Below are 14,868 nucleotides of genomic sequence, written 5' to 3'. Positions count from 1 at the left end.
TTTTGTTTTGTGTCGCTATTTATAAGAAAAAGGGGAATCAAACCAACTACTAAAATAATATACATTTATATTTCTTCCATATCCGAATCCGTAGATAAATTAAATTCAGCAGCTTCATTGTATTCCTTTGATACTCTCCGTCTTTTATTGCGACCATGAGTCAATGCTTTCTGACCTTTCCTCATTTCCTCCAACATGGTGCTAAATTTTTCGTCCTGTTCGATTTCAGATAAGTCATAAACCATATCAGCATCCTCAATTGTTTTATTGGATATTCGAAATGGTTGTTCCTGTTTTAACTGAACACGTGGCAGACCAGTAGAATCCAGTATTTCATTCTCACTATCAGATATTTCATGATTATCTTTTGGTGCTTGTACAATTTTTCTTTCCAAAGCTTTAATCTGTGATGGTTCTACTGGCTCACTTATTTCATTTGATGAACTCAGAGGCTCATAGTCAATATCTTCTTCTTGTTTCTCTTCATTGTCAATTTCCTTTTCCAATACCTCAAATTCCTCTTCCACATCTACATCACCAATTTCGTCTAACACATCATCATCGTCATCATCATCATCATCAAGTATTCGGATTTTATAATCATCCTCCTCATCTTCTTCAATATGCTCTTCCACTGAATGCTGTTGCCCACTTGCATCAACGTCATCAATAAAATTATCCACGATGTCTGTATTATTCCTCTGTGTGTTATCTCTACCTGTCCCCAAACTTCCAAGTATTGGAGCTAATGACGTATTATGTATCTTGTTATCATCTTCTTGCTCTGTCGGTGAGAATAAGTATTGGTAATAAGTAGACGTTTTCGGGAGAATTCTAATACATGATCTTTTTGCTACCCTCTGATCTATCAGTCTTAAATGATCTTCCAGAACAGTATCTCCTATTTGGGATTTAACATACTTATCCATTCTTAATAATGGTTTGTGTGATACCAGTGGAAATTGCCCTACATTTTCTGTCAAAAGATCGTTGGTTTTTGGTTTTGGTGTTGATTTAGTTCTTGGTAGTCCAATCTTTCGATTTGGAATTGCAGTGGATGAGCTAGTACCCATATTCTTCTGTACATTCAGTGAGGTGGCGTCTATGCTTTGATTAACAACTTTGATTATCTGAGGTGTGACGTGTAATGGTCTCTTTACTGGTGGATTCTTTGAGGGTGTTATAGGTGGTTCCTTTATAACTAACGTCCTAGCATTGACAACTCTTCTTTTTGGCGTTGGGATAGTATTAACTGAATTCCTTGGACCACTGAATGGTAAATCTTGAGTTGCTCTGCGATTCACTCCAAGACTTCCATTTTTCTGACTTCCTTGGCTATCTTCATTTTTCACTCGTAGGTTTACTTCACGTTCGAAATCACGTAATTTCCCTTGTATTTGAATGAGAAAATTGGCATTGGGTAGTTTAAATTCATTATTTTCAAAGAAAAGTTTTTCTAATATTACACCAACGGGTTTGTTTTTATAAAAATCTGTGGCGATTAGATGTCCACTTTCATTATGAATTTCAATTTTTCTATTAAATTCATAAAATTTAAGTTTCCCATCATTCCATTTTTTTGATTTTTGAATCACCCGTGCAGTGTATAATATTTCATACTCGTGTATAATCGAGGTAATTGTACCTTGACTAGTCGACATTACGAGGCCGATCACAATGAATGTTGTGCTATCTTCGATCTTGATAAATGATGTCTATGAGACTGTTTATTGTTTTTTTTTTGTATGTGTCGCGTCAACGCAGCACACGATATCATCTCATCCTCACTACATCTAAACATACATTTACACACGAAATACTATTTACATTGTATTAGAAATAATTGGAATATTTACAAACTATTGACTCTTAGAAAATGGGAACCCATAACAACTAAGTAAAGTTTTAGCATGAGCATCGGTTTGTGCGGTGGTCTTGAAAGTAATATTCAAACCATTCAAGTTTGGAAACAATTCTTGGAAATGCTCCAATTCTGGGAAAAGTTTACAATCTTCTGGAGTCAAACCCATAGTAATGTTACCATTTTTGTCACCTGAAGTGATTGGAATTCCTTTAAATGCTCTAATTCTTGGTAAAACCAATTCAGTCAAAGTACTAATAAACTGAGACATATCTCTGTCAACTAATTCAACTTTAGCACCACAAGCTCTACCAACTCTTACTTTCCATGGTAAAATATTGGATTTACCATAAAGGATTTTTGGTTTAACATTTGTGATAGTGGCTAGTTGCAATCTAGTGGTGATATTCAACCATGGTGAGTCCAAAGATTTCTTATTATAAGATTGAATGACGATACTTTCTAATTTTGGGATATTAGTATGTTTTATTGGATTAATATTCTTGGTTGGTCTTGTGCTTCCAACAGGTTTACGCAATTCACGGTACAACTTATATGGAGAGTCGGTACCCCAGGTACGCTTCTTGTTACCAACAATAGTTTTGGCTTCATGGTCATATAAATGCAACAATAAATCAGATGCCAATACATTGTCGTAATATTCTTGAACTCTGTCTTGAGCTACTTCTGTTGGTTTGAATTTGTTGGATTGAATGTCATCTTTTGGAACCAAGACTTCTTCATAAACTGGTTTCAATTTAGCCTTGTCAACTTTGACTAAATGATGCACTGGCTGAACAGTCGAATAACCAGGTTTCAATATTATACTGGATTTAGAAAATGAACGAATGAACTGTCTATTCATCTTTTATGGCTGATGTCGTTTGAGGTATGGCGATCTCTTTAATGTTTGTTCTCAAAAAATTTTTCATCCAAAAAAAAAAATCCTCTCTTTGGAGTTCTAATATTGGTGAGAACGAAAGTCGTGTGTGTGTTAAGTTTTCAATTTTTTTTTTCTTCTCCTTTTCTTTTTGATTTCAACTGTTTCAATGTGAGATGTAATTTTGTTTAGGTTTTCTCTTCTATTTGGCTTGAACTTTATACATCTTGACGCAAACAGCCTAACCACAAGTCACAATGGTGAGATATGGATTACCAGATAATTATGATTTATTAGTTGATCCGATTCCCGAGCCAGTTACCCTTTCACTAATCAAAGCACAACCAGAACCATCACCTCGACCTAGTACAAACAAAGCTTTTGAAGATGCGTATCAAAATATTGAAACCTGTATATCTGCATTCGTCGAATTAACTGTAAAGGAGCAAGATTCAAGAAATGAAATATTAAATTCAAAGATCGGAAAACATGATGCTTTAGCAAATGCAAATATTTCGCATTTGGCTGATGATTTCAACACTAGATTGGAGTTACAAACAAAACAAGTTAGAGACGTGATTCGACGAGAAAAAGAACGTGTTCGGATTGAAGAAGAACGTAAGCGTCGAGAGGAAGAAGAACGTAAACGCAAGGAAGAAGAGGAACGTAAGCGCAAGGAAGAAGAGGAACGTAAACGAATTGAAGAGGAGAAGAAACGTAAGGAACAAGAAGAACGTGAACGGAAAGCAGAAGAAGAGCGTAAACGTAAACAAGCAGAAGAAGAAGCCAAAAAGAAACAAGAATTAAAAGAAAAACTTGAAAAAGAAGAGAGTGAAAAGAAGAAGAAAGAAAGGTTATCCAGTTTGGCAACAACGAATCCTGCAAAAATTGAAGAATCTTTCCTCAAATATAAACAAGATATTTTGGATATCAAAAACAATATCGTTCTAAAATTAAATGCAAATAAAGAATTGAAAAAGCTTGTTAATCAGCACAAGCGTAAAATCAACCCAAAATTTGGTCAGTTATCAAATTCAATTTCACAATTGCGTAAAGTTGGAACTGAAGTATTGGAATTAATTAAACCTACAAAGGCCGATGAATTAGTATTCAAGTGGATTTTAAATTTTGTTGCCAAGGCTATCATAGACCAAGCTGAAACAGAAGTTATTGTTCGACCAAATTCTGCCCTTCCATTAGCTCATTTGGCTTTCACTATATTGCACACATTCCCTGAATTCGAATACTTTTTAAATGCCAGATTTATTAAGAAATGCCCTTATATAATAGGATACACTTGTTCAATTGATTCTGAAGAAGGAAGAAAAAGAATGGGATGGAAGCGTACATCAGACAACAAATGGGAAGACGAGGTCAAGTATGATGAAAGAATGGGTGGTATAGTAAGTGTATGGTCAGTCATGACGCGTTTAACAGATTACAATCTTCAACTACCCTTGTATAATATAGGATCGTCCTGGACATTTTTGGCAAGAATTGCTAATTTGGATCAACAATTATTGTCGAACACGCATTTTGCAATTTTAGGTAATTGGTGGGAAGCATGTGCCGCCCAGTTTGCTAATGCTTATGGTGGTCAAAGTAAGAAATTATTATTTGTTGTTGTCACACAATTGACCGATGTTGTTGCCAACAAAAAGTTTCCATCTGCGGCAAGATTAAGAATACTAGGAGAGGATTGGCAGCAACGTGGCCGAATGGAATCCTTAAAGGAAATGGAGCCATAAACAAACAATTATACAAACATTCCATAAACATTCCATAAACAAACAATTATACAAACATACCAAAAAAGAAGAAAAAGCACATAGAGAGAATACAAGCGATATATTAGACAAATTAGATCAAAATATTATTATTAATATACACAATTATACAGTATCACCGACAAAAGGAAATTAAAGGTCAAGTTTACCGGTATCACTTTGATCACTATCATCAGACATGTTATCATCCTCTTTATCAAAGTCAGATTCGGAGTCCGATTCAAGTTGATCCTTGTAGCTCACTTTACTGGTTGCTCGAGAACTTCTTCTTGTAGGTTCTACGCTGACCTTTTCTTTAACTATCTTAGCTTTCTTTTTGGTTGCACGTCGTGGGTTAACCGACCTTATACGTTTCTGGCGATCCTTCACAGCAACAGAAGGTTCGACACCTTTTTTCATACTGGAAGCTGTACGCAATCTCTTATTAATCAAAGTCACCAATTCAACTTGCTGTGATTCTGGAATAAATATTTGTGTGACTACCCATTGTGCCTCCTTAGACGATGCCATCGGAGCATAAATATCCAGTGGTAATCCAATTTTTCCAGGCCATGTTTGCATTGGCCAATTCTTACTATCGGCAAAGTTCTTAATCACCAATTGAGCTAATTCGGAAACTCTGTATAAGTTCAAAATTTCTTCACTCGGGTCCTCAGCCTCGTAGTCAGATGTTGCAATAGTAGCATCTCTGTGTTGCTTAACTCTACTGGCAAAATAATATAACAATGAAACATTCTCCTGAGTCGCAATCAATTGAACATAGAATATCAAAATCCTCGATGCATAGTTGAACGCTGCAAGCTTGCTTTCATCGTTTCCATCTTTAATAATCTCTATAAATTGTTCATGGTGTGCAATAGTATGAATCAATCTAACCAAAGCCTTTTCAAATTTCATATCTCTCTTTGATTCCAGGCGTTTAAACATGGAAGTAATCCACATAGTGACATCGTTTTTCAATTCTTGATTTTGCTCTAACCCACTGAAAAATGTAATGGCTAAAAATTTCTCCGAAATCAGTTTGTCATACAATTTCTTTTGCAAGCTTTTAATAAATTCAGATCTCACATGATAATCCTCATTATTGATTAAAAATGTCAACCTCCTGACGCTTGCCAGTAGCATGGTTTCACTATAGATTGGAATCTTGGCTAATTTCAACATGTACAATCCTGCAGTTAATCTAAACTTCAGTTTATATACATCTGGTGTGGGCCAGCTTGGGTCCTTTTTATTGACAATTTCCCCATTATTACCTATTAACGACATCAAAAGCTTAACTACAGGTAATGCTTTCTGCTTTGCTTCTTCCTTGGCATCATCAGAACTATTCTCGGTGTCCAAACTTCTTAAACTATTAACCAACAATCTTATTGAAATTAGTTTCTCATTTAGGCAAGGATATTTCTCAATATCGTCGTCACCTATCCACTCTTTTGTGATCTCACTGTCACGACCAAGATCTCTATTAGTGAGCAATATCTTTTTAATGATTAATGGTGTCAACTCATTTTCTTTTTCCAGAATGGCTAAATTATCAATAACAAATATTTCTGCCATTGCACTCAAATGGGTGGCAAATTTTTCATCATCAATATTAAATGGATAGATGGAGTCAATAATACCAGAGCAGCATACTTCCTTCTTGTCACTCAAACCAATTATTTTAACCGCATATTTGGCTTCTGAAGATGTTCCAATAGTTGCCAATTTTCTAATGGAATTCATAAAGGAAACTTCTTTTGGAAATGATTCTGGATACTTTTTTACGAAATGATAAATCGTCTTCAATGCATTGGACTTGTTCGTAATTTGATTATGTTCATCGACCACTAAATTTGTTAATGATCTTAAATGTGACTTAAATACATCTGGTATGGTTGTTGAAATTTGTTCTAGCAACGCGTTAGCAGCAGAATAATACTCATTTGAGCTATCCTTTGAGTAATTAACCAATTCCTCAACATTTGAGCGATTATAGATTAATGGTGATGCTCTCAACAATAAAAGCTTGAAATTTTCATACATTTCTGAAACAGTAACATTAGATCTGTCATCCAGCAAACGAATATTCTTGACGTCATTTAGTTTGTTGAGTAATTCCTTCATGGAATTCCTGATGGTGTTGAAATCTGAGTCAGGTGAAATGCAGATCTTGACTAAGTGGAAAAATCTGATACGATTCAACTTGTAGAATCTTTCCAAACACGAGACTGTATTTAAACCATCTGGGAAAGAAACGCAAATCCAATCAATAATTTTTTCCAACTTCAAAACATCTTCCTTGGGAACACTGGAGGAGTCATTCTCTTTATCATCTGAGACATTTTCTTTATTCAAAGATTCTGCTGTTTCAATAAATGTAAGTAATACCTTTGACAATTGTTGTTGTCTTTTATTAATAGCAACAAATGCTTCTATCCCCCTTTCATCTAATTCTTTGTAAAATCGTACCAATCTTTCAACTCGTTTGCTAGTATTGGATTCAGACACTTCCAATAATGTCTCAAAAACACACAAGTCGACCAAAAATGTAATATTCTTATTATTAATATAAACCAATGATAGAAGCTGGTTGGGGATGCTTTCGATTAACTTTTGTAATTCTTCTGAGATTTCTTCTCGGTCTTCGGATTTCATATTCTTTGAATAAATAGAACCCAATATTTGAACTGAAGTCTGTCTAATGACTACATTTTTCTCCCTGATTAATTGGAATAAGGTCTTCATGATTTCTGGTGTAGCAAGCTTGCTCACAAATACTGGGTAAGTAATATCATTTATGCACAAGCAAGCTGCTTCCCTGACTCGTTCATCTGTATCAATTAAACATTTGTGCAAACAAGTAGATATTATTTGATTGATTTCGGTGGTGAGATACGGATTGGATGAAATTATTCCAGGTAATTGTTGAACCCATTTGCTTCTGACAGTTGCCGAAACATCTGCAGTTTTCTTCAACCAATTGTTCCACACCAGTTTATGGGTGATAAAAAAGTTAACCTTGTTCGAAACTGATGGATAGATTGGGGATGCCAACATTTGACCAATCGTAACTGTTGCCAATGTTCTCACTTTATCATCATCTGCATTCAATTCGTCATCGATAAGAGCCATCACAGAAGACAATACGGTGGGGATGAACTTCCATAACTGGATAGATAAGTGATGCACTTTCTTCAAGACTTCGATTGCTTTGGATACACCATGGTTGGCTTTTGATTTTGTGGACGCGGTATGATCCCCGTCCTCAACAATATCTGTCTCTTCCTCGATATTATTTGTACTTTCATACAAGATTTCAGAAAAATATTGTGCAACTAACCTAGACATTCTATCCATATTATACTCACAAATTGCTAATGAAAAATTAAACTCTGGGCTGGAAATGTTGCCCAGTAATAATTTGCTCGGATCGTGATTTGAAATCTTCTGCAATATCAATTGTAGTACTTCATGGGGAACAACTTCTGCTTCTGATAAAACTTCGGATAATATATCCGTAATTATGAGTTCTAACTCAGTAGGAAACCCTTTCAGAGCTAGGGTATAAAAGGTATTGAATATACTGACGATTAAAGCTTCCAGATCAGGCAAATCGGTGATCAAGATTGTTGACTTTGCTTCGGCCAATCTTTTTAACAAATACACGTGTTGTTGATAAAATGGATCGTCTTTCTTGTCTGTCAACCTCGCAAACTGTTTGAAGAAAAGTTTGAATATATCCGATAACTGTTGTGCTGAATATGGTGCGTTTGGAGCGAATATACGCAAAACGTCAGAAATACAGCAACATAAGTATGCTTGAACACCAATGCTTGAATGGCTTAATAATTTTTTATTAACCAAATTTGCAGTATAGGAGGATAAATCAACACTTGAATCATCTATATTTGATAGTTCATCATGTAAGCTCGCAAGTCGATTGATTAATTCCTTATTTGATATTGGCGCTTTAACAGTTGGTACGATTGGTTTATCAAACTTAACTGACAAATGGCCATCATTATTATCCTTTGCAACCATTTTCATATATCGATGAATAGTAACCTTAGAAAACTGTGGAAATCAACAATCGAATGAATATTCAATTGGTTGTAAGAATCAAATTAAGAAAAAAAAAAGTGATAGAAAAAAAAAAAGAAGAAAATAAAAGAACCTGCAAAAGTTTGGACGCGTATGTCGCGCAAGACAAAAGTCGTAAGTATTTGTTACACACAAAACCAACAACATTGAAATCATCGGGATTATCTGTTTTTTTTTTTACACCAATGATCGTAACAATGATTTCTCTTCCTGTATTATCTAATGAAGCGAAATATTAATATTTTTAACAATTCAGATGATGAAAGTGATTCAGATAATTCCCCTTCCAGAGCACCTATCACGAAGAAGAAGTTTAAAATACCAAGTATTGATCAAATAGATGTTCAACAAAATTCTGGAGTCGCCGCTGACCAAGATTATATGTCATACATTCCTGATGATGATGGTGATGGTGATGACGATGATGGCCTCAAACAGAATGCCAATCAGCCTAAGTCAGTGGCTAATGAAAACAAGATGAACAAATCCTTATTCTTAGAAAACAATAAGTCTGTAGGCTTAACAATTATGGAGAGAATGGGGTACAAGGTTGGAAATACATTGGGTAAATCAAATGAACGTGCTATAATGGAACCACTAAAGGTATCAGTCAGAACTGGTCGCCGTGGTATCGGAGGAGATATAAAGCCTCGTGAATATAAACAAGAAGACGTCGAAAAATTGAAACTAAGTTTGGTATCTTCACAGAAACAACGTAACGATACAAAAGAAATTATGAGAATTATGAAATTAGCATTTGAATTGAGTGGTGAATATGACGAATTTTTAGATGGAAAAGATGTGGAAGAAATAAACATGTTATGGAAACCTTATGTGTATTTTATGCAACACCAAAAGGATAAAAGAAAAGTACAGTCTAAAGAATCCAAGTCACGAACATTAAGTCAGTATCATTCATCACCACAAGACAATGAGATAGACGATCCAGGCGAAACACTATCTAAACTACTAGATTATTTGAGGGAGAGACATAGTTATTGTTGGTACTGTGGGGTTAAATATGCCAATGAAGCTGATTTAAATCAACATTGTCCAGGTAAGGAACGTAGCGTGCATTTACTTTAGAATAATGCATCATCTAGCAAATTTTCTATATATGCCTTACGGCTCGCATTTAATTCGTTGATTTGATTTGTCAAAAGCAGTGCATTACCACAAGCACGTTCTGCAAATTCGGATATTTCCTTCCCCAGTAGTTTATCAAGCCTTTTATAGTTGTAATCCGTAGATGTATATAGAGGTGGTGCTTTTTTGGCCTTATCATAGATATCACCCAGAATGTTTGGCGCAAAATTGGTCTCCGATCCCTGAACGACCACGCTACTTCCCCAGGATATTTGCAAACGACAATCATTAATAATATAGCCGTGTAAATTCATAAACGCGGTTTCTGCTGCTGCTCTTGAATAAAATTTGACATATCCTGTTTGGTAATCATTTGAAACTTGACAGTAAATTAAATCACCAAATGCAATGAAATGTTGCTTGAGTTCTATTTCTGTAATTTGTGATGCCAAACCTCTGATTGTTAAACTATTATTGTTCGGATCGGTTACCTGGTTCAATGGTGGTTGCTGTTGAGCAATATGGATTTTATGATAGTCAAATTTTGTTATTGGTTGTGTAGTTGAATCTGTGGTTGATCCAGCTGCCAAGCCAACCCTAATGGCCTTGGAACCTATTATATAACCTTGCATTTCTGTCAACGCTTTATTCATAACCTCGGCGGTGAAAAACTTAACAAATCCAAATCCTTTACTTTTCTTTGTGTTTAAATCCACAATAACTTTAGCTTGCTTTATTTGATTTGGATACTTCGTATTAAACTTGCTGAATAATGTTGCATCAGAAACTTCGGGAACCAAATCACCAATAAACATGGAAAAATCTGCAATATGTGCCCCGTGATTTTCTTGTCGTCCTGATGAATGTTTCCCAGAATGGTTCAATTTGAAAAATCTATCTGAATCGGGCACTTTTTGACCATTTCTTTGAATAGCTAAATCGACGGATTCTTGGTCCTTGAATGTAACAAAGCAATAACTGGCTCTCAGTGGATTTAGTTTGTCTCTCATAAGCTTAACGTGTTGTGGTTTTGATACCAATTTTGTCCACAATTCAGTGATCCAATCTTCTGTCCAATTAGGATCTAAATCCCCCATCCACAACTGTAGTTCATTCTGTCTTGTATTGATACCATGTTGTTGATATAGATTTTGTCTAGATCTATAACTTCCCGTGTAACCAGTTGAATGGGATGATGATGACGATGATGATGATGATTGTTGGGGTCTACCTCTATAGCCGTTATTGTAATTGTCATATCTTCCTCCGCGACTGCCGCCTCTACCACGTGGGTAATATCCAGATGAGTATCCTCTAGGTCTATAACCACCTGATCCTTGATATGATGACATTACTTCTAACTATTATATAATGAGCTGTTTCTTCGTGCTGCGTTTCTCATCTTTAGTTGATTTTTTTTTTTCCGTTTTTTTCCTTTTCCTTTGGTTTTCACTAACTCACTCGCTCGCTCGATAGGAGATGTACTCGTTTTTATGCAATCTTTTCGCGATAGAATTTTTCAAGTTTTGGCCGATTCAATTTTATCCAAATATGTTCAAAACATTCATTGATATCCATTCGATTCTGAGGATCCACCAGGAGCAACCTTTTAATAAATGATTTTGCAGATTGACTAACTTTTCGAAATTGTGGCTTTTCAAAATTCAAGTTCCCACTTCTAGTTGCACAAATGATACTTTCTCGACTGTCAGAGTAGAATGGTGAGATTCCGGATAATAAAATATGGGTTATTACACCTAATGACCACATATCAGATTTATAATCATAAGGTTGAATTGATGTCTTTCCATTTATATCAGTTTTGAATACTTCTGGTGCACTGTACTCAAGAGTACCAACAGAAGTATTTGTTCTTTTGCGACCAATATATTTTGCAATCCCAAAATCGCACAAGTAGACTTTGGGCTGTGGGAGAGGTAATTCAAGCAATACGTTATCAAGTTTAAGATCACGGTGAATGATATGCAAACTTTTATGTAAGTAGTGGATAGCCTTCATCAACTGGAATACTATCAATATTGCTTCCTTTTCAGGTATAGATTTCAAATAACCATCACAAACAAGATATGAGAATAAATCACCACCACAAACAAGATCTTGAAATATAAAAATGTTAGAATCCCTCACAATTGTGTCGTAGACTGTAATTATATTGGGCTAGAGATAAAAGTTAGTAACCATTGAAATTTATCTAGGTGGGTGGAAGTGGTTAAACAATTACGTACGTGTTTAATTCTTGCTAACAATTCAGATTCATGAGATGTCAAATAACCACCTGAAAAATAAGAGGAGTAGTTTTTCTGAATAATTTTAACGGCAAAAAGTTGTGACGAATTTGTTTTTCTAGCAAGAAAAACAGATCCAAATGATCCACTTCCGATCAACTTATTTGTGATTTCCCAATCTTCAAGCAGTTGATCAACCTCGTTAATTGATGATGCGTGATCTGCAATAGCTTTAAATGTAATTTTAGCAGCCATTTGGATTTCAATAACATCATCGTCATTCAAAATAGCTATTTTTCCTCTACCCAATTCGTTTCCATTGTGTTGTATTGCATTTCTGGATTGGTCGTGAAGATATACCACTGGTGCAGAGTCTTCATCGAATTGGGTAGACCATATAACACCGTGATTCATGGACACAGTAGGATTGTTGAGATGGATATTTTTTGTGAATGATCTTCCAATGGTCAATACTTGTAATGGTTGCAAAGGTATCAAAGTATGATTCCCTGGTAGTGATTTCTTATTTGCTTTGTGTTTTCCCGGTTTCTGGTTTATAGATACTTTAATTTGGGTCTTTTCTATTGGTTCAATTTTTAAATAGCCTATACAATCCATTCTTAGTCTATGGACTATTGGTTGTCTGAGTGTTTTAAGCTGTATAATTTGATTTTATTTCTCCTATGTAAAAAAAAAAGCATGTTACAAGTTTTGCAACAGCAACCACAATGTGCTGCCTTCTATAGAAAAGTTTGTACAACCCGTTTTCATCATTTTTTTTAATAACAAACTTTCACTAAATTATATGAAAAACCAAATCAAATATAAAATTCTTTATCTATATAGATATAATATCACTAGCATCTACTTACCAATCTCTGATAGTATATTGATATAACAGAAGATAGGATAACAACAACACTGAACCTAATTCTGGAAGCGCTTAATAAAAAAGTCGTGTACAATGCACAATAATTCTTTCTTCATCTATAGGTTCGTTAAATATGAATTTTCAGTCAGAAAAAAAAAAAAATACAAACAGCTCGATTACAACATAAACCATTTATATTATAACGAAATTGTTATACAACCACCGACACATATACATATATATATATACAATGTTTGCTAGATCACTGAGAAATTACGGTAGAATAATTTTTAAAAGACTTCAACACACTGCTGAAGCTTCTACAAGCGAAGCTGCTCCATTCACTAATAAATTTGGATTTGATTTGAACCCACCACCAGTGCATGAATACTGGAATATTCGTAACTCAAGTGTGGCATTTGCATTTGTTCCAGTATTCCTTGGAATTGCTTTTTTTGCTAAGTACATTGGTAAGAGTGTCGACACTAATGGTGCATACTTGGGTTTTGCTGATTCAGAAGCATCCCCTGTCAGTAAGATTCCATTTGGTCAAGCACAAGAAACACCTAAACATGATTAAATAACTCATTGATATGGGAGTTTAAACATTGTCTTATTGCATAGGGATACTTATATTTATTTTGGCAGAGGGGAATTCAATCTAGAACTACAGCTTTGACTTCTTTGAATAATTATTCAGTTTGAAAGTGAATTCTACACAGTAATTCAATTTGTATATTATCATCTTCACTTATTATAAAAATAAAAGAATAAACAAATATTTCGTGAATTCTATAATGAAGTAAAGCATGATTTGTAATTACCTTCATCTCAGGTCATTGTAGTTGGCAATCCTTAATCGATACTCTTCTAAAAACCTATGGCTCTCCATATTGTCGCTATTTTATTCTCGCGGTGCACGACCTCTAGTAATTTTTTTCTCAGTAAATATTATTGGCTGAATGTTTTCAAACAAACCAAAAAAAAAATAGAGAGAAACAGAGGTCAAGAAACAAAATATTCCATTCTCAAATTTGAGTAAAATATCTACCATATTTGCATTTCATACTTTACTAGTTCACCTACCCGTCACAAGAATGATTTCAAGATTAGGATTAAGATCTTCAAGACTCGTGTTTCAAGCAAACAGGGGTGCTTGTATCAATAATTCATCAAGAATCTGCCTCACAAGAACCTATGCTTCTGCCAGCAGCACTAAAGCAACAATCTACGATCAAACCAATGGCCAAACTATTGAATTGGCAGATCCAGAACATCCAGAATTTGCCGATTACAAGAATCCAGAATTTGTTTTGAAACAAACATTGAGTCCATATGCCAAGTATGATGATCCACAGAATAGAAGAAACAAAAACGACCCTATGCATACTGATGAAGATTTGTTAGATATGTGGTCTCCTGATTACTATGATTATGTTTCTGACTCCACTGCTTTGAAGCATAATGCTGTCTTCTTTGGTTTAATTTTTGGTGTTGCCAGTATCATTTACTACTTCCAATTATACCCAGAAAAGCCAGCCATGATTAGATCTTTCCCATACAATGGTTTGGCTGACTCTTTAGGTTCTACTTCCAAAGAAGCCGCTCCATTCTATCAAAACAAACCAGATTTAACTGCGGAAAGCGAATGTGGTGTTTTGCCAGCAGACAATGACATTGTTAGCAATCAAAAACTTTATGAAACAGAAAATGCCGATTTTATCAAATCGGGTTCTGCTTAAATGACTTGAAAGAGATGGGAAAAGAAAAATAAAAGTTAAAGTAGAAGGCAAGACTTCTGGACGTATCTATATTCCCCATGGTTGTTTCGTATCCTTTGATATTAAAATTGGGTAATCTTGGGTATTTTATCTCGTACTTTTAATTGTAAACTAGTAGAAAACATATTCTTTTAGTCATTATTATTTATGTTATAAAGCAAATATATATATATATTACATATTCACTGTACTTTATCGATGAGTATTGTAGTTCTTCCCTTTGTATTAAAATTAAAATAAACTACAGATAATGTAGTATTTTATCTTCTC

The 14,868-nt window shown here is 34.7% G+C and overlaps 9 protein-coding genes across 9 annotated transcripts; 3 read left to right on the top strand and 6 right to left on the bottom strand. All coding sequences in view use genetic code 12, as the record gives it.

Moving 5' to 3' along the window:
• Positions 1–65: 65 nt before the first annotated feature.
• CTRG_01708 (uncharacterized protein) lies at positions 66–1,661 on the bottom strand (the record flags this gene model as incomplete). The annotated part of the gene is made up of 1 exon (XM_002547355.1): positions 66–1,661. One exon carries the CDS (start codon positions 1,659–1,661, stop codon positions 66–68), a length of 1,596 nt encoding a protein of 531 aa, XP_002547401.1.
• Positions 1,662–1,859: 198 nt separating this feature from the next.
• On the bottom strand, positions 1,860–2,726 carry CTRG_01707 (mitochondrial 54S ribosomal protein uL5m; the record flags this gene model as incomplete). The annotated part of the gene is made up of 1 exon (XM_002547354.1): positions 1,860–2,726. The coding sequence occupies one exon, from the start codon at positions 2,724–2,726 to the stop codon at positions 1,860–1,862; it is 867 nt and encodes a 288-aa protein (XP_002547400.1).
• Positions 2,727–2,998: 272 nt separating this feature from the next.
• Positions 2,999–4,489, top strand: GLE1 (nucleoporin; the record flags this gene model as incomplete). Its single annotated transcript, XM_002547353.1, has 1 exon — positions 2,999–4,489. One exon carries the CDS (start codon positions 2,999–3,001, stop codon positions 4,487–4,489), a length of 1,491 nt encoding a protein of 496 aa, XP_002547399.1.
• Positions 4,490–4,660: 171 nt separating this feature from the next.
• On the bottom strand, positions 4,661–8,560 carry PDS5 (Pds5p; the record flags this gene model as incomplete). The annotated part of the gene is made up of 1 exon (XM_002547352.1): positions 4,661–8,560. One exon carries the CDS (start codon positions 8,558–8,560, stop codon positions 4,661–4,663), a length of 3,900 nt encoding a protein of 1,299 aa, XP_002547398.1.
• Positions 8,561–9,696: 1,136 nt separating this feature from the next.
• CTRG_01704 (uncharacterized protein) lies at positions 9,697–11,052 on the bottom strand (the record flags this gene model as incomplete). Its single annotated transcript, XM_002547351.1, has 1 exon — positions 9,697–11,052. One exon carries the CDS (start codon positions 11,050–11,052, stop codon positions 9,697–9,699), a length of 1,356 nt encoding a protein of 451 aa, XP_002547397.1.
• A 139-nt stretch (positions 11,053–11,191) lies between these two features.
• CTRG_01703 (uncharacterized protein) lies at positions 11,192–11,719 on the bottom strand (the record flags this gene model as incomplete). The annotated part of the gene is made up of 1 exon (XM_002547350.1): positions 11,192–11,719. One exon carries the CDS (start codon positions 11,717–11,719, stop codon positions 11,192–11,194), a length of 528 nt encoding a protein of 175 aa, XP_002547396.1.
• A 149-nt stretch (positions 11,720–11,868) lies between these two features.
• On the bottom strand, positions 11,869–12,564 carry CTRG_01702 (uncharacterized protein; the record flags this gene model as incomplete). Its single annotated transcript, XM_002547349.1, has 1 exon — positions 11,869–12,564. The coding sequence occupies one exon, from the start codon at positions 12,562–12,564 to the stop codon at positions 11,869–11,871; it is 696 nt and encodes a 231-aa protein (XP_002547395.1).
• Positions 12,565–13,067: 503 nt separating this feature from the next.
• CTRG_01701 (uncharacterized protein) lies at positions 13,068–13,397 on the top strand (the record flags this gene model as incomplete). The annotated part of the gene is made up of 1 exon (XM_002547348.1): positions 13,068–13,397. The coding sequence occupies one exon, from the start codon at positions 13,068–13,070 to the stop codon at positions 13,395–13,397; it is 330 nt and encodes a 109-aa protein (XP_002547394.1).
• Positions 13,398–13,914: 517 nt separating this feature from the next.
• Positions 13,915–14,559, top strand: CTRG_01700 (uncharacterized protein; the record flags this gene model as incomplete). The annotated part of the gene is made up of 1 exon (XM_002547347.1): positions 13,915–14,559. The coding sequence occupies one exon, from the start codon at positions 13,915–13,917 to the stop codon at positions 14,557–14,559; it is 645 nt and encodes a 214-aa protein (XP_002547393.1).
• Positions 14,560–14,868: the final 309 nt, after the last annotated feature.

Source organism: Candida tropicalis (assembly GCF_000006335.3).
Source record: "Candida tropicalis MYA-3404 genomic scaffold supercont3.2, whole genome shotgun sequence".
Taxonomy (NCBI): Eukaryota; Fungi; Ascomycota; class Pichiomycetes; order Serinales; family Debaryomycetaceae; genus Candida; species Candida tropicalis.
This window is presented reverse-complemented; position numbering and strand designations above follow the sequence as displayed.